Source organism: Trematomus bernacchii, unplaced genomic scaffold, assembly GCF_902827165.1.
Source record: "Trematomus bernacchii unplaced genomic scaffold, fTreBer1.1, whole genome shotgun sequence".
Classification (NCBI taxonomy): domain Eukaryota; kingdom Metazoa; phylum Chordata; class Actinopteri; order Perciformes; family Nototheniidae; genus Trematomus; species Trematomus bernacchii.
The window spans coordinates 16,149,767-16,168,828 of record NW_022987714.1 but is presented as its reverse complement, the minus strand read 5'-3'; the positions used below and the strand labels follow the sequence as shown (position 1 = coordinate 16,168,828).

The following is a 19,062-nucleotide window of genomic DNA, read 5'->3' as shown; positions in this document are numbered from 1 at the left end:
AGTTTCCAATACGCAATAAGACTGCAAAATGCGTCTATGATTATGTTTAGTATTTTCGATCTTTCCAATCCAGACGAGAGATCTCTCTCTCCCGTCTGTGTGCGAGGGGGCGGGGCAGTTTACACACACGCAGCTGCTACATGCAGCAACACACACACACACACACACGGAGGAGATGGCAGAGAGAACGCGCTCCAAGGTGTGGTTAAATGTTACCCGTCTCGATGTGGACAATGCTCGTTGCCAAAAGTGCAATAAGAGTTTAGCATGTGAGGGCGGTAATGTGAGCATTTTGTCTAAACATTTAGCAAAAGTGCACCACATTCAGACGGAGAAATGCACCGGGTTCGACTGTCTTTCTAGTAGCTCTGTAGCCCCATCCACGAGTAACGTTTCCACGTCAGGTATTATGTATGCTAGCAGCAACACACGGAGTTAACTCAATGATACAAACATGGGTTAATGATTAGAGGGAACTGAGCTATTTATTTAAAGTTTCTGCTATTCTGTTTACAGTTCTGTCATCACATTATTTAATACGATTTGTTAAAACATTGTTGTTTCTTTTGATGTGAAATATTATGTATTTAATTTAAATAAAAAGCAATGTTAGTTTTGTTTACACAATTTGTTTAGTTAGTTTACCTTATATTTTTCTCCAAAAGAACCGTTTGTGTGTGATAAAAGCTTGCCAACTTTCTTCACCATGATACCAACTTGTGTATCGTAGGTGTTCCATATAGCTCGCCTAGTAGAGCTGGGAGCCCATGTACTGGCGCGTGTCAATCCCCTCTGTCTCCCCCTTTTAAAATCTGTTTCTATAATAACGTCCCAAAAAGAATACGTTTAAATTCAGAGTGAAGAGCTTGCTTTTGTACGTGACGAGCTACAGTGCTTTTCACAAATGCAGGCCCCTGAATCGCTACAAAGGAGTTATAAGTGCCATTTTGAAATGGCCGGGCTTTCGCTCTTGGAGGCAACTGCCTAATGGTTAAAAATAAAAGTCCTGATAAAATTAATGAATTTTGAAATTTGAATTTGTTTTTCATTCAGGTGAAGATTCAACCCGTTGCCAAGTACGACTGGGAACACAAGTATTATTACGGCAGACTGATCGCGGTGTCCAACTCCTTCGTGGCCTACGCCATCAGAGGTGAGTCCTGCAGTCATCACATGCAGAGATCTGAAACTAAAACCATTCTTCAGAGAATTAGGGCAATGATATTGTATGTGGCGGTAATTGTACAATGCTTTGATTTTGTTTAATGTTGCCTTCAAGTTCTTTTCCAGTATTTGAATTACAGCTGCAATTCTCTGTATTCTCTGCGTATGTGGTTGCATAGGCTACAGTGCTGTGGCTACCTTTTTATCTCTTTCTTTAATCTAAACATCTCTTCCCTCAGGAGCTAACAACCACGCTATGATCCGTGTCCTGAGCGTTGGCTCTGCGGAGCGCTCCCTCCTGAAGGGCTTCACCGGAGCCGTCACAGATCTGGCTTTCGCTCACCTCGACTCGTCCCTGTTGGGCTGTGTGGACGAGGCGGGCAACCTGATGGTCTGGCAGCTCACCTGCACAGCAAGCAAGATACTGTATCCTGACATGTGGGAGGAATAGAAAAGGAGTGTGTAGCAGGATGTGCAGGTGTGACTTGTGTCGAAAGGGGCGTGAAATCTCTTAGCGCTGGCCAGCTAACCAATCAGAGCAGACTGGGCTCTGGTTTCAGACAGAGGGTGAAAAGAGGTGCTGCAGCACAGGCAGTATGAGAAAAATAAAGAACATTAAAGCATGGAGACATGTCACAGTAGAGACACTAAATACAAATCTGCAAATTAACATAATATGTCCTCTTTAACAAAAAAACGATTTAAAACTGTTTTTAGGGTTGATGGATTTTAAAATTGCTTCATTTTTCAACAGACCAAAAAGGTCATTAACATTTTCATAAATAATAAAATGTGTGCTCTCTCTTCCTGATTGACATGACAGTAAATAATATACATATTTATATTCAGTAAAGCTAATGCATTAAAGGTAAAAATGACCCCTTTGGTGGTTCTTGGTTTAATAGTCCTATTTTTTTCTTTTCATCCCATAACTCCTTTAATTCACTAAATAATTTAGAAAAAAACCTACCTTAGAAAAAGTCTTTAACAGAGATCAGGGGGTAGAAAGTATTCCCTTGGCGGTCTAGTGTTAAAAGAGTGCCGTACCCATCACACGCCTTTGGTTCCATTTCCCCTAACCCACCTCCCTGCAGTGATCAGGTGGTGGTTCATATCCGACGGCCAGAAGACTCCCCGCTGAACTCCCACCGCCGCCTCATATGGTGCCCGTTCATCCAGGAAGACAACGAGGAGAACCAGGACGACCCCAGCCAGACTTTAGCTCTTTTGCACGAAGACTTGGTAACATGATGTTTTAGTTTCAGAATCAGATCACTAGAGGAAAACAAAGTAGGCTTTGCATCCATTATTGTATCCCCCTCTTTGTCTAGGCTGAGGTGTGGGACCTGGAGGTCTTGAGGGCCACCTACAGCAGTTGGCCCGTCGATGCTGCCGACGTGAAAGATGGCCTCATCACAGTCAAGGGACACACACAGGTACCAGTCGGGATAAACCAGTAGTGTAAAGAATGATTTTATAATGTTGAATATTGCTCAACTAAGGGCCTTCAAATGGCGCCTTTTTTTAGCATATACAGGGCTTAAGTCAAACATGTATCAAATGCAGTACATTTAAATTACAAACAAAGACAGAGAAGTACTATAGTGGTGTACTGCACAATTTTGGTTTAGTTGAACACATATCCCGTGCAGTTCTGAATGTGTTTGTTGTTTTACGTCTGCCTCTCCAGCGGGTCAGTGAAGGGGCCCTGTCTCCAGATGGAACCGTGTTAGCCACAGCCAGCCATGATGGATACATCAAGTTCTGGCAGATTTACATAGAGGGGGGGCAGGACCAGCCCAGGTAAGCAAAGGGAGTTTTAAAATGCACATTTATATTTTTTAATGAAATGTATAAACATTTGTTTTAGCTTGAGTTTTTCCCTCTCACCTACTCTATGGCTTTGGGTTTATTGTAACCAAATTCTTCCCATTTTTGATTTGTATCCAGATGTCTTCATGAATTGCGGCCTCACGGAGGACGCCCCCTTTCCTGCCTTCTTTTCTGCGACAACCACAAAAGACAGGACCCCGAGTTAGTACACACCGGTGCACACAGCTTTCAGGGAGAATTGTCACAGAATTCATATATTCATCTGAGGCTGTTGCTTACTTAGTACTTGTTACTTAGTAATCATTTATCTATTTACCTAATATATCATTCAAATAGACTCTTATTTCACTATTTCACTTTTTTTTTAAACTATACCTTTCTTTTTGCAGTTACTTTTAATATTTACTTGCACTATATTTTTCTGTTTTTCTGTAATATTGTGTTGCACTGTTGGAGAAGCCTGTGACTTAAGAATTTCATCGACATAACTACTCTGTAGCTATGGTTGTATGACTAATAAAGAACCTTGACCTTGCTGTTCTCTTAACTTTCACTCTTTGTAGGGTTCCTTTCTGGCGGTTCCTTATAACTGGAGCGGATCAGAACCAGGAGTTGAAGCTGTGGTGCACTGTGTCCTGGACCTGTTTACAGACCATCAGGTTACTGCTTTACTCCATCATTTAAAGTTAAAATCCTTTGAACTGTATTCGGTAGGGGTGCTCCGATCGATCGGCCGATATTCACTCTCTGCCGATCGATCAGAGCCCCGCCCTTCAGAAACAGAGCGGAGGGAGAATGTGAATACGCAAAGCAGTGGACACTGAAACATGCACATACATTGGATAAATAACATAGGCGTTTAGTTTATTTAATAAAAGAGCACATGTTCAATGTGAAAAGTGACCGTCGATAGATTACTTCAGTTGCAATTTGGTGATATATATATATATATATATATATATATATATATATATATATATATATATATATATATATATATATATATATATATATATATTTTTTTTTTAAATAAAATAAAAAAACTACTTGAATTTCAGGCGGGGCTCCGTTGGCAGGGCGCAGCGCCCCGCCAAGACAATGGTAGGGGAAACACTGGGGTACTTATTATATGTTATAGTTTGGATTCCTAAAGCTTTTAGTCTACTATCCCATCATTCAAGGGTAGTTTTCACTACGAGTAATGTGTTTCTTTTGGACGGAAACTATAATTTACATTTTTTTACTATGTTCAATCTGAATTTACTTTAAAATAAAAAAGTCTGTATTGATTCTGACTTTTCTACATCCAACTCACAGGTTTATCATTGCTTTGAGAAAAAAGATTATTAATGTACCCCTTTTAGAAGGGAAGATATGGTCATTTGTTCTGGGAATGTCATTTTCGAGCCTGAGGCCTGAAAAACAGGTTCGGGGCTTAAGAGGTTAACTGAGTTTTAAACATCACTTTAAATGGAAGATCCCCATAGCCCCCACCCACTCGATCAGATCGGCGATCGGTATCGGCCGATACTGATTCCGGCGATCGGCCCCAAAATTGGCGATCGGAGCATCCCTAGTATTCTGTGTCCTGTGCACTAAGGCTTGACTATATATTATACTATGTCATGGTATACCATCATCTTTCATCAATCATTATTAGATAATTTTAGCTAATTAATAATTAGCTCAATATAAATATCGATCCATAAAGACGATTCAGATAGTTTGACCTGAAACAAAATCAATATTCATTTTCTTTTTATCTTGACTCCTCTTTCATTCTGACACAGCCACCTACAGTGATAGTTTTGATGTCTGTTTGATCTATTCTCTTTTTGTGAGCGACAATCTAATCTTTACAAATTTTAAAAAGTATATATTACATTTGATAAAAATCATATGATTCAGATGTTTCTGTCCTAAGAGAGCAAGGGTTGAGCAGACACTTTATCTTTTATCCCCTGCTAACTGAGTATTGCATCTAAATATGTTATATCTTACTAGAGCATACATTATATTTCAATTATGTTTCTATATTTTTACAAACCATGGTTCTCATGTGGCCTTAGAGGTTTTGAATTGAGGCCAATAATTCGATGTCCTTGGAAATGTTTTGTAAAGAGACATTGGTCAGACAAGTTTTTTCATTTTTCAAACTTGGTTAGTATATGCGCTATGGTTTTTGTCCGCATTTTTGCATCCACACTTGCTTCATTGTTGTAACGCACCAACTGACTTGAAAGTGCAAGGCTGCATGCATGAGTCATTAAAGTGGAATGATGTAGTTACATATGTTTGTCTGGTAGTGTCCCATCACATACTGTTGGTGATTAAGACTAGTCTGAATTTGATTCACTGTTCAAAAGACTTGTTGATAATTATTCCTCTAATCTGAAGCTCGTCCTATCAGTACTGTTGTATGAAAGCAGCATGTTTAAAGATGCTAATGCTGGTGGTTTAACTTTTTTCTAAAGGTTTTCTCCAGATATGTTTAACTCATCAGTTCTGCCAAGTCTGAAGGCGAGCCTGGACCTCTCCTCAGAGTTTCTCATCCTTACTGACGTCCAGAGGAAGGTCAGCAAAATGATGTTTACAAATACTATAGATCAACTTTGAATGACTTAGTGGAGATTTACAATTCAAGCGTGTTGGTGTCCCTTTAAGAAACACTAAAAAGCTGACATTGCATTACCATTTACCACGTCATGCATATGGCCTCATTTTTGTTGTCGCTCTTTACCAGGTTCTGTATGTGATGGAGCTGCGGCAGGATCTGGACAAAGGCATGGCCACCTTCACAGCTGTGTCAGAGTTCCTCCTGACCCACCCTGTGCTCAGCTTCGGCGTCCGAGACGTCGCACACAGCCGACTGCGACACACTGAGGTCCTCCCTGCTGAGGAGGAGAGCGAGAGTCTCACAACAGGTGTGTTTATGCCACTGAAGTTGTAGTACCAACATTAGGCCACTATGAAAATGTGCTTTAACGCCCAGCTAACTTCCCGGGGGCTTGACTCACACAGAATCACGTTAAAACAAATACGTACCCTTGCACCACAAAACCACCTAACCTGCAATCCTGGTCATTCCTCTTACCATAGTTTTTTGCCATAAACATATTGTGTGTTGTCCTTTTAGGTATTCAAAGAGGTTACCACACAATCTGTATTGACTTTTATTCAACTGAAAGGCGTGGTAAATATGTAGCAGCATTGATCCTTACTAACTCTGCATTGCTTTGTGTGTGTGTGTTTTTTCTTCCAGAGGGAATTCAAGGACCAACAGAGTCCAAGTCTGGGATCCAAATTAAACTTTACTGTGTTCACACCAAGTACGTTTTTCCCAACCGTCCCAAGTCAATGCTTGTTTAGATTTTTTTTTAACAAAGCAGGATACAACCCCGGTTATGAATGTACCCATGCATGTATATGAGGACTAGGACTGAACTGAGTGCATTTGTGTTTTTCCAGGAGCCTACAGGATGTCCAGATCTGGTTTCAGCCCAACTTGAGTTCCAACTTTCCATGCTTCCTGCCCCATTCTGATTCCCAGGATGGTTTTGGTAAGTCATAGTCGCAAGAATACCAAATGTTGCAGAGAGAAACAATACAAATCCAAAATCATGGAGTTGATGCAGCTTTAGGTTTACCCAGACGTCCTACCAAAAATTGTCAGTGTTGACCAGGTGTCGCATAAATCCCAAGACTTTCCCCCAATACATCATGACAGAAGAGGAAATGGGTTGAGATTATTTATGCCGTTGTATAAGAGAAAACATATTATAAACCTCACTCATTCAATCCAATATTTGTTACGACAGAGAATTGATGTAACATTTTTGTGATCCCCAACAGATCCCTTTCATTGTGTGTGTTTTGGCACAATGTGGAATATAAATATTTTTAGATAAAACGGTATAATGTTTTTTAATTAGTTTGACCCTTTTGGTGCATATAAACTACATTATTGTATAAAAAATTTTCTCCGTCCTTTGCTTTGGTTTTTTACTTTAAATTTTACAAAAATGTGTCGGCATAAATTACAGAACAGAACACTACTTTTGGAAAAGTTGCAGTAAAGACATGTATGTACATTACTCAAATGTTGTGTGTCCTGCAGGGTTTTCAGACCATCTCACTGACCAGAGCTCAGACAAGGAATCAGGAAGTGGCTCCCAGACCGACCTTCGGAAGATCCCATCACTTCCTGCTCCAACTGACTTCCTGTCAAACTCGGGGCCTAACAGCATTACCAAGCTGATGACCCCCGATGCCTTCATGACACCCAGCGCTTCGGTACGAACACACAAGCTTTATCTACTGCTTCTTTGTTTTTTATTAATTAACAAGCAGTATAGGCTGTATGCAGGGTTCCCGCGGGGTCTTAAAAAGTCTTACATTTTGATAATCTGAATTTAAGGCCTTAAAAAGGTCTTAAATATGACCAAAAAAATAAGAAAGGTCTTAAATATGATTTAGAAGGTCTTAAAAATGATCGGATTTGAAAGGTACCAGGCTGCAAAGTAACCTGTACAGTAATAGCCTTTCAGTTCCCCCCAACAATTTGTATTGAAATAAATCAACATGGAACCCGTAATCACTAACTTTGTTTCACCCGGCCCCTTATCGGAGAACACCCAGCTAGTAACCTAGCAACCAAGCTTCAGCTAGCGGCAGTCAGAAACTCATGTCTCTTCGAATCTACTTACAAATAAATATGGGGAAGTGTAAGTTCAACCGTATTTGGTTGGAAAACATCGAATTTAGTGCTTGGTTGAAACCAGTGGAGGGAACGTGTTTGAAGCCCGCTGCACCTTTTGCAAAATAAATTAGCGTTTGTTTTGCTAATGTAGAGTTAGCTAGTGCAGCGTTAGCTAGTGCTGCAGCTCCCGCAACAACACCGGGGGATCTCCGGGTGACGTTTGTGTCTTCGACGTCAACCCTAAAAGCGGCGCGGCTGTAGACGCTAAATACCGTAGCTAAACACCAATCATACAACAGCAACGATGAAAGATTGTAGCCAAGGCAGAAGAGCTCTGAATATAGGTCTTGTTACTCTCTCACACACACACACACACGCACACGCACACACACACACACACACACACGGGCTGCTCGATTATGGCAAAAATATATCACGATTATTTTGGTCAATAATTGATATCACGATTATTAAATACGATTATTCATTGACTTTGAAAACATCCATTTATTAAACTTTAAAACAAATAATAATTTGAACAGTATCTTTTTAACTGTTGATTACCCTGAACGTATAATTCTACTGAAATACCAATACAAAAATAAATTAAATAAATGATACATTTAAATAAATAATATCAAAATAATAAATACCAATAAACAAGATCAACAAATATTTTGGAGCGCACTTCCACAAGCTACTAAACATATATAAATAAAAATAAATTAGACTAAAATTAATTACATCAAATATGTTGTAGTTCACGGTCACAAAGCTAAATAATAGTTTTTTTTCGATTATGTTGTTTTCGTAATTGTGGCAGGCCAAAATCGTAATTGCGATTAAAATACGATTAATTGCACAGCCCTAACACACACACACACACACTTTTTGGCTAACACAGTTCTGTACTGTTATGCTGTTATGTTCAGTCATTGTTCTTATGTTGAACATGAATACATTTGCTTTGTAAGTAATTATGGGACGTATTTCTTCTTTCATAGCAATTTTCCTTCATACTTTCTTGCCGTGAAATAGGTCTTAAATTCTATTCAAAGTGGTCTTACAAAGGTCTTAAAAAGTCTTACATTTGAGTTGGCGAAACGTGCAGGAACCCTGTGTATGGTTCATGTCTGAGTTTCAACATAGAATGCAGTTTACAAAATAGCCATTAAAAGGACATCATGCTTCAGACTTTTTTATGCGTCGCTTAGCAACATCTTGCTCCATCAATAACACCTTCTCCCATGTATTAAAGCTGCTACTGGCCCTCAGCAAACACAAGGCCATAACCTTAGTAATAGACAACATCTTTACTGGCCACTGAAGAACAGCAACAGTGTTTTGTCAACTAATCTGTAGGCTTTTTGGGAACCATACCATGAGACTTGCTGTTTGTAATAAATCACTGTTTTGTCACAATCTAGGTTCCGGCTTCTCCTGGCAGCAGCGCCAGCAGTCTGACCATTGTGACCGCTATCAGCAGCAACTCTGACTCTACTAACAGGTACACTTGTAATATGCAAATAGTTTTAGAACATTTCGCAGACTGAAAACCCACCTGTTTCCAGTGCACCTTGGCCTAAAAACATAAATAATAATGAATCAATTGTAACACTTACAAGGTTTATTTGAAGGGAATGCACTCGCCTTACAATGGTTTGACTTATTTTAAGCAAATGTCCTGCATATCTCTTGCTTTTGTTTCTGCATGGTTTATTGCACTTAATGCGAGTTGCTTTGGATTAAAGCCTCAGCTATTTTAAGTGTAAGGTCATGTAATATTTTATAATGTAGTAATTGGAAGTCATTACTTTCATCTATTTGCTCATCTATGTCTTCCTCTTTTAGCTTTAAATACAGACTTTGTAAATAATAACAAATCTCCTGTGCCCTGTTCTACGAAGCAGGATTTGCGGTTAGTGAGGTAACTTCAGGGTTAGCTCAGGGTTTCCGGTCCTACGAAGCTGGTTCACTTCTTACCGGGGTAGATCTCCATGGTAACTTATGCTGAACACATAACCTGCTCCGGAGCAGGTCATGTGTTCAGCATCAGCATCGCGTTTGTTAGGGTTAGTTAAGCCAGGTAACTCAAACATATCCAGGGTCTGTTGAACTGGCTTCGTCGCACAGGCCAATTCTCTTATAGTCACTCATGTTTTTGCGTGTGTCACTGTGTGCAGAGCTATGGACGATGTGAGTCAGACTCCGAACAGAGCAGAGAACACCAGCAGCAGCAGTCTGGCTCTCTCCACCAGCAGCCCCCGACCTGCTTCTGCTGTGCTGCTGCCCGGACTGGAGAGCCTGCAGGTAAGACATGAGGCACTACACAACTAATGCTAACAAAAGGCACGTTTTTTTTAAAGAGCACATTTCAACAAGGCTTTTCAGCGTGCTTTGCAGAAACATTAATAACAGTGAGATAAAAGAAACACATTGTAAAATGTAATTTAAGAAACAAGCAATAAAAGGACAAGAGAATACAAATTAAAATAAGTTAAAATAGAATAAGACAGAGAAGAATGACAGTGCCGTGTAGGATATGAAAGTTCATTGATTTAATAAAAGGCACAAGTATAAAGGAAAAGGATTGATTTAATGTTTGTTGCAGGTATATGTAGTATAATAGCTAAACATAACCAGGCTCCCTTTAATCTGAATAAGATGGCTTTTTTTGTTCATAACACTCATCTCCATCCAGGCGTTAGCGTCTCCCAGCGGGCCCCTGGCACTGGACGGCCCTCAGGTTCTGGATGCCCCCCTCCTGCCCCCTCTGGCCTCTCCGACCAGGGCCCGCTCCCCTGACGTCATCTCCTCAGCCTCCACAGCCATGTCCCAGGACATGCCGGAGATCGCCTCCCAGACCCTGCAGCTTCAGCGGGTCCTGGGGTCCAGTCTTGAGTCTTCCCCTCTCTCCGCTCTGCAGACGGACAGCATGGCCTCGGCTGCGTCCGCCCTGCACCTGCTCACCTCCCCGCGCACAGCCAACAACAACAGGTACAAGGATGAGAAGCAATGGAGAAAGTGCAGCGCAAAAGTGAATGCTGACATAAATGTTCACAACTTATCTTAGATGCTGTCTGCTATCCATCCATCTACCAATCCTTTTATCTTTACGTCTATCTATTCATCCATCTATCTTTTCGTCTATCCATCTATCCTATTACCAATCCTTTTATCCGTCGTTCATCCATCTAGTTATCGGAATCAAAAAACTTTTATTCCTCCCACATAGGGGAAATGTACATTGTTACTAGGGAGGTTGTGGCTCAGTGGTTAGTGCGCTGATCTTCGGATCGCGGTTCGAATCCCGCTGCAGGCAACATTCCGCTGTGTCCTTCCCTCCAAATTGTTCCTGTGGGGATTGCCCACAGTATTGAATGCATGTAAGTCGCTTTGGATAAAAGCGTCTAACAAGTGACATGTAATGTTACAGCAAAAGTGAAGATAAAACACTATTGGATAAAGGGCTTGCACAAAATATAAAACATTACAAATGAAGTTATTCTTATCCATCCTTCCATGCATCAATCTGTCTCTCCGTCCGTCCATCCATCTATCCATCCATACTCAAACAAACATGCAAGCATTGAAAAATGTTTACCAGTCATTTAACCGGTTAAGCCCGAGAGACCCCGGTACCGACGCCCTCCCGCAACATCTTGCAGGAAACAGTGTCTGAGGGCATGTTCATTTAATAAACTATGAATGTTTTATATCCATGTAACGGGAAGAAACTCATCTAACTGATCGTTTTTATTTTTTTTTCAAAATAAAACCCACAATGCTAACACTGAGCCTCTGAATTAGCAACGAGCGAAAAATGCTAACAAATTACTGCACCGAAAATCACTCTCAAAACCTTATTATTTATCTTTTCTGCACATCCATGACATCGTTTCACATCGTGAGGTGACACAGAATCGAAGGGTACCCTCATTATCACTGAATTATACGAAATCGCGACGTTATAAACAAAAACAGACATCAAAACATGTGGTGCTAGGTAGCTAAAAACGCTAACATGGCTCACCTGTGTCTGTCTGGTCAAACGTGGTCTTCAATGGCATTAAAACGATAAAAACGCTGCTGAAGTTAATCCATAGGTTAATCCAATGTGTCTGTGTCCCTTTGAAATTATTTCTGATAATCCATAAGCAATAAGACTGCTTTTCCGTTTCTAGATGTCAGAGCGAGAGATAGCTTCACTCTCATGCAAAACTCAGGGTGCGTACGGGTGCTGGAAATCCTTGAAAATGCTTGAAATTGTACGAGGTGTTTTCAAGGTTTGAAAAGTGCTTGAATTTTGGGAATGGTGCTTGAATTCGGGATAAAGTGCTTGAAATTGTAAATGCTTTACTTCGCTTTTTAGATTAAAAGAAAATAAAGAAGTCGGAGCGCGCTTAATTGCTTCGCTTTTACATAAAACAGCTCCGCTCCGGCCGTCCCGCGCAATGCGCGTGACCGGCAAGTGTTGGTTGGTTGGTTTGTGGAAGCGCCAGTGAATGAGCCCCATTAACTGAGTTTTAAACATCACTTTAAATGGTAGATCCCCATAGGCCCCGCCCACTCGATCGGATCGGCGATCGGTATCGGCCGATACTGATTCCGGCGATCGGCCCCAAAATTGGCGATCGGAGCATCCCTAATAATTGTATATGATATGTTTTATAATGATTGATCATGAAAGTGTTATCAAAGCTGGTAAAGGTGCAGCTAGTTTGAATGACTTTGTATACTGCAGGGTAGCTTGTGAATTTACTCCAGGTGGAACTAAAGTCTGATTTAACACTTGATTATATTTCACATCATTCATCCACATCTGTAAAGTAACTAAAGGTATTAAATACATGTAGTGGAGTAAAAAAGTACACCATTTACCTCTGACTTATGTTTACTGCCAACCTAAAAGTACCTCAAAAATAGTAATCAATAATGTATTGAAAAGTTATTTGGCTGATGGGTCACTCATTTTGAAATATTAAACTTAGTTTTCTTTTCTAAAAATTTTAATTTTTCATCCTCATGGAGAATGCTATTATGAAACACACATTTGGTTGTTTATAGCATAAAGAACATCTGATTTAATGTGAGGTAGGGAAATAATCATTTGAGTATAAGTATGTGTATATAAATATGTAATTTACAACAGCTGTAAGATGCTTGAAAAGCTTGAAAATGCTTGAAAAGTGCTTGAATTTGACTTTGGAAAAGGTGTAAGAACCCTGAAAACTACATGCGCAAAGCCCCCACCTTTTTGTTTTACAACGTGTGTGTGTGTGGGGGAATCCCCCTTCGTTTCTATTGGCTCTAACGGTCAGAAAGAGGTGTCAACCATCAAAATCGACCAAGGGGGGCCAGAGATATGAAGAAAAAAAAACATTTCCACCCAAATCACCTCAGAGGTGGAGTGTTTTTGGCTAAACCTCTCTAAAAAGGTCAAATGTCACTTGTTTTGCATCAATCTTGATACAGGGTACTTATTATATGTTGTACTTTGGATTCCTAAAGCTTTTATTCTACTAACCCATCATCCAAGGGTAGTTTTCACTATAAGTAAAAAATAATTTTTGGACGGACACTATAATTTACAGTTTTTTACTATATAAAATCTGAATTTTCTTTAAAATAAAAAACATTTGTATTGTTCTGACTTTTCTACATCCAACTCACAGGTTTATCATTACTTTGAGAAAAAAGATTATTAATTTAACCCTTTTAGAAGGGAAGATATGGTCATTTGTTCTGGGAATGTCATTTTCGAGCCTGAGACCTGAAAAACAGGCTCAGGGCTAAACAGGTTAAACCATGTAGACATTATGGTTAACAAACTATGTTTTTTTTAATAAACAAAACCATTTTCTGTTTCAGCCTTTTGTCCCTGGAACTCGGAGGTGCTGATATCTCAGTGGGTGGAGCAGTGGAGTCAGAGCCCAGACTAAGCAACACCCCGTGTCTGCTGGAGAACGCCCTATCACAGGAGAACCCGGGGGCGGGGGGAGGGTCAGAGGGGAGCATCAGCCACACACCCTGGCCCGCTGCGCCTGACATCACCAGAGAAACCAGGAACAGTCTCAGGGACAATGGTCTTGGAGACTGGTAAGAATTTGCATCAAACAGTTCAACATAATCATGTACACAAAGGATTTTAAAAAGCTCTAAAATCTAGTTTTCAAGTGTGGCCACTAGTTTACTTTAGTAAACTTTGACATGCGTTGGAGAAAATATTTCAAATATGTCTGGAGGTGTTTGTGTTATTACGAACAAAGGAAAATGATTGACAAAACTAGTATTGTTCACCATAGAGTATTAGGACAACCCGGACGTTAGCATTGCAAGGGCTCCCTTAACTAAAAGCAATTGGATTTTAGAATATTGCAAAGAAAAGAGATCTGTGAGAAACTACATTTTGTGATACTTAAAAGTTTGGTACATATTAACATCACTTTTATGGTTTTTGAAGCATCAATGCAATCAGCAGAAGTAAATACGTAGCTAAAAGGCTAAATATTAGGCTAGAAACAAATTACATCGCAGTTGCTTGACTTTATGTCAACAACGCTCAGCTAAAGAGGGTTAATGTTGGGCGTGATGACATTAAATAATCTTGTTACTTGTTAGCAATCACTGTTTCTTTGACACATAGAAGATTTGGACATTTGTGAGTGGGGTATTTTATGTTGTAGAACACAAACTGAAAATCTGTTCAGCTTGTGTCAACCACAGACCTTATTTTGGTAATCTAACCAAAAAGTCTTAAAAAAAACAAAAAACGCGCGTTCACACCGGAGTACTTTTCCCCGTACTTTTCCCGTTTAGTTCCGTTAGTACCCCTTATGTTGCGTTCACACCAAAAAGAGTACTTAGTGCCGGGAACTTTTACCCCCATTTTTAGTGCCTGCTAGAGAGGTGGTACCAAAAAAGTACCAATTTCTATTGTCTGGGCGAATTGCAAACCACGCCCCGTAAAACTCTGAAAAGTTTTTTGAAACCGCCATTGTATTTGCTAGCATTAGCATTAGCATTAGCCTCGCGCACCAACGGAGAGAGAATAACTTATGGCAACACAAAAAAAAACATGGGAGCGGTGGAGTGATGAGGTGGTGTCGACGTTCTGGCGATTTACTCGGAAGTCCCAGCAGCTTCTACTGAAGCCAGTCCCCAACTACGGGGACTTCCGGCCGGGGACTTCGGGTGGCAGTATACGCCGTGAAGTGGTTTGCGGCCTGCCAGTAAACCCAAAGCAGAAGAAGACGAAGTGACGTCAGCGGCTTCATTTGCCTAATCCTTCCCTCAGGGAACTTATTCCTGTGTGAACGCGATCTGTACTTAGTTCCATGGGGGTACTAAGTGCCGGGGCACTAAGTACGGCAAAGTACTTGGTGTGAAAGCGGCTCTTGACATTGAGACAAGGGAGGCTAAAAGTGCTAAATGCTAACTCATTCCTGCACCGCTCTATTTACAAAATCCTAACACAAAAGTGATTTAGTGCCCACTGTCATAAATACAAATTGCACATTGTTATTTTTGTTTAAAAAGGTGCATAATCTTGTTTTAACCTACCGAAGCATATCCAGTACCAGAACGTAGACACATAATAATGTAAACAAGCGGTAAGGCTTGGAAATGTAAAGCAAAGTGATAACATGTCATTGACAAAATGACCAGGGGCCTCATTTATAAAGGGATATACGCTCAAAAAATGGCGTACGCCAGTTTCTACGCAATGTTTGCGATTTATAAAATACTAACTTGACGGGAAAATGTGCGGTCCTCCACGCAAACTCTAACCCATGCGTACGCACTAAGCACAAAAACGGGAGAGACGAGAAACTGCGACACCGTTGGCAGAAGGAAGAATGGAGAGAAATATGTGGAAATAATACCATAAATAAAATGTTACCTCTCATTTATCAAATATGAAGAATTCATTTTCAAACATTGATTAAAGCCAATCTTAAAATGATTTAACAAACGCCTGTTTGCGACTCCTCAGTGCACACAAAAACATAACTTGGATAAATAAATAAATACGGATATGCTATTTAAAACCACCTCGAATATGTTGTGTTAATGTTATGAAATGTTTTCTCATAAATGATGCGGTAAGCAGGAGGACAGAATAACGTCTAAACTGACGCCGTTTTGCATTTCTATAGGTTGTAGATACGAGCATGGTTTTATATACTATCACGTTTAATCGTGTTTTATGCGGTTTGCCAAGACTTGATAAGTCGCTCGTAAAACACAGGAGGTATGGAAACAAAGAACACCATATATGGTAAATTGTACAGCTAATATAACACAACCCATTAGTTGTATATCCTTTAACTGGTGGATTATGGATATATAGTTGCTGATCGACAGCTGGAACACAAACCACCAAATACAACAAAATAATTCAGATCCAGTCGTCATGACTACACTCCGGAGGGATTCCCCGATCATTTCTTACAGTTTCTCATCAAGGGGGTGTCTCCTGTCCCCGGGACAAACACACTGCCTGAGGAAGGTTATGTGTATTTTTTTCAGACCACTTATTTATTTATTTTGGTGACGATCCGACCTCCATGCTGCTACTCTGGTTCAAACTGCATCCACCAAACAATATGATTTATCTCGACCTCCCCAAAATAACCCAAATCTGACATGGTGTGAGATGTCTTTTTTTAGCTGTTCTGTCGTCATTTCCTGCGATCTTCTTCATGCAGTCAGTCAGAATGAATGAATGGGCGTTTCTTTGACTATTTATAGGCAAATATGGGCGTTACGTGAAGCCTGCAAAAGCTGCGCCGCATTTCGAGTCGATTGTGATTTATAAAGGGAAACAGGCGTAGGAAGTGCCGTACGCACTTCCCTCGCCGGTACGCAATGTTTTGTGAATCGGAAAATGTCGGAAAATGTCTGTACCTATTTTTTTGCTTTGTACTACGTAAGCAACCTTCTCACGTCAATCCTATGCAAGGCATTATAAATGAGGCCCCAGGTCAGTTGTCAAAGCAGTGTGAAAAACATTTCTCAAAAGTCACATTTCTACTTTGTTGCAGTTCAAGGGAGGAGGCGAAGGACCGACACTTGAACTCACCTTACCACCGGCGCTCCTACCACCTCACACAGAACGACAGTCAGGACGCCGGCGCTGAGCAGAGGTAACAAATGAACAAATAAGATATGTCCAATTTCATCCTAGATGGAAGATATCACAAAACAAGGCAGCACAAGTTCAGTACTTTATTTGAGGCACAATAACATCTTGATGTTAGCGATCTTTTCCAAGATGATTATGTTGCATGAACTCTGATACGGGATTACTGCAGTGGTCTACTCTGTTCTTATCTTCATGTTTCTGTGTGTGTTCAGTGACCCTGATGATGAGGTGCCCACCATGGCAGCATCCTCAGGAAACTGTGGTCGTTCTTCCCACAGACTACCAGTTAAGGAGTGGAAGACCTCACCACGAGGCTCACCAAAAGTAAAGAGGAAGACCAAGAAAGATGACAGGTAAGTTGTTTGATAGTGAAGGAATCAATTAGTGTTCCCTGTCCTGATTTTTGTACAGGACGGAGACTCTGTTTCAACATTTAAGAGGATGCAAAAGACATCCTCCTACATCTTTCTCAGTCTGCTCTGATTGGTTAACTGTCCGGCTCCGTTGTTATTGGTCAACCGTTTAGAGGTGTCCAGCCCCTTAGCCTATCACGTACAATGTGTTGGAGCGCTAGCCAATAGAGAGCGTTTCATATAGATAGGAATAAACATATGTTCATTGCCTCTTTGAATTAGTTGTTTTAATATCTTTGAATTAGTTCTTTGATTTATTTTGACCTTAGTATAACTCAAACTCCATAACATAGCTACATCACTACATCTCAATCACGCATTGGCAAGCGCTGCAACACATAGTACTCGTTGGCTAAGGGGAGGGACATATATAAGCGGTTGACCAATCACAACAGAAAAGAGGTGCTGCAGCAGTATGACAACAATAAAGACCTTTTTTAACATTAAAGCACATAAACTTTAGATAAAGGGTAAAAGATAAACCTAAAAATAAGCATATGCCCTCTTTAATTGGTTTTCTGTAACTCAATCCAAAACAATCATTAATTGGATGTTAATATCTGCATTTAACATAAATGATTGAAAGATAATCAGTCTCTAACCACATACATAATGACTCGAGTCATTGGTTTGAGTATATTCAATAAAGGTGTCACCTTTCTGTCTCCTTTCTCCTCAGTGAATCGTCTCAGTCCAGGCTAATGGAATCTAGTCAGGTAAGGTGCTCCCTGAACATTGGTCAGCTTCTTTAGTATTCATTAACTGCTACAGTTATACTTTAATGGGACAAAAGCAATTTAGTATTTTCAAATGATTGGTTCCCTTGATGTTCTCTCGGAAACACATTACACCTTACTTTACTCAACTATGAATTGATTTTTTTGCCACAAGGGGACGACATAATATCAAAACAAGCTTGCAGTTACACAAGCTTTGAAATGCTTTTCCAATCAACCCCCAATGTTGAGCTTTTTCACTTTGTCTTCTTTTTCAATCCTGCTCTACCTCCCATAGATGAATGCAGAAGTGCAGGACGAGCTGCTGATGCTCCTGCGCAGCCAGCAGAGGGAGTTAACTGAGCTGCGTGGACAGATTACAGCCATGCAGAGCACCATCATGGTCCAGGTGGAGCACGTCCTCTCCAACCACCAGGAACAAGAACGTATCCTTCAGTCTTTTTCAAACTGGATTTGATATTTCTTTCATTTTACACCTCACTTAGTAAAAAGTGTCCTAAAGCCACGAAAAGGGTTGTGTATAGAGTTGTGTAGGAATGAGTCCTAAACCGGAAAGGAGTTAGCCTTTTAGTACTTTTTTAATGTGTTTTTGATTGGATGCCTGAAATAAGGTCTGTGGTTCACACAAACTAAGTAGATTTTTTTTTTACGGCATGAGATACGCCAGTAAACACTCCATTTGTGACTGTCGGAAGCTTTCACGTGTCTTCAAACAGCAGTTGCTAACAAGTGGCCAAATGAGAATGCTAAACGTCATCACACCAAACATTAGCCGCCTTTACCTCACCATTGATGACGTCATGCGACTGTGATGTCGTTTATGTATGTTTATAGCCTAACGTTAGCTTTTTACTTCTGGCGATTACAATTCAACTATTAAAAAAAGGGGTGTTAAGTAAATATGATCCTGCCTAACAAAAATTGTACGTATCATAGATGTGCGTTTTCTTATTTTTTGCAATATGGAAAGTCCCGTTGCTTTTGGTTGAAGTAGCGCTTGGGATGCTTACTTGGATATTGGATCTATCGCAACTCTTAACAAAAAGCTATTTAAAATGCATGTATTTT

The 19,062-nt window shown here is 40.2% G+C and overlaps 1 protein-coding gene across 2 annotated transcripts in view; it reads left to right on the top strand.

Annotated features, from left to right (window-relative positions):
* edc4 (enhancer of mRNA decapping 4) overlaps positions 1-19,062 on the top strand; it is a 41,851-nt gene that overhangs the window by 3,632 nt on the left and 19,157 nt on the right. Inside the window, exons 4-23 of one of the 2 annotated variants that reach the window (XM_034141355.1) lie at positions 1,054-1,153; positions 1,404-1,590; positions 2,259-2,406; positions 2,496-2,600; positions 2,855-2,967; positions 3,115-3,198; positions 3,561-3,656; positions 5,472-5,571; positions 5,741-5,921; positions 6,260-6,326; positions 6,466-6,557; positions 7,115-7,290; positions 9,124-9,203; positions 9,880-10,006; positions 10,398-10,693; positions 13,568-13,795; positions 16,744-16,845; positions 17,057-17,197; positions 17,937-17,973; positions 18,272-18,419. In XM_034141355.1, coding sequence (XP_033997246.1) covers positions 1,054-1,153; positions 1,404-1,590; positions 2,259-2,406; positions 2,496-2,600; positions 2,855-2,967; positions 3,115-3,198; positions 3,561-3,656; positions 5,472-5,571; positions 5,741-5,921; positions 6,260-6,326; positions 6,466-6,557; positions 7,115-7,290; positions 9,124-9,203; positions 9,880-10,006; positions 10,398-10,693; positions 13,568-13,795; positions 16,744-16,845; positions 17,057-17,197; positions 17,937-17,973; positions 18,272-18,419 — 2,608 coding nt within the window. Of the gene's footprint in view, positions 1-1,053; positions 1,154-1,403; positions 1,591-2,258; positions 2,407-2,495; positions 2,601-2,854; positions 2,968-3,102; positions 3,199-3,560; positions 3,657-5,471; positions 5,572-5,740; positions 5,922-6,259; positions 6,327-6,465; positions 6,558-7,114; positions 7,291-9,123; positions 9,204-9,879; positions 10,007-10,397; positions 10,694-13,567; positions 13,796-16,743; positions 16,846-17,056; positions 17,198-17,936; positions 17,974-18,271; positions 18,420-19,062 lie in introns of both variants that reach the window. The other variant, XM_034141354.1, reaches the window with a different exon arrangement.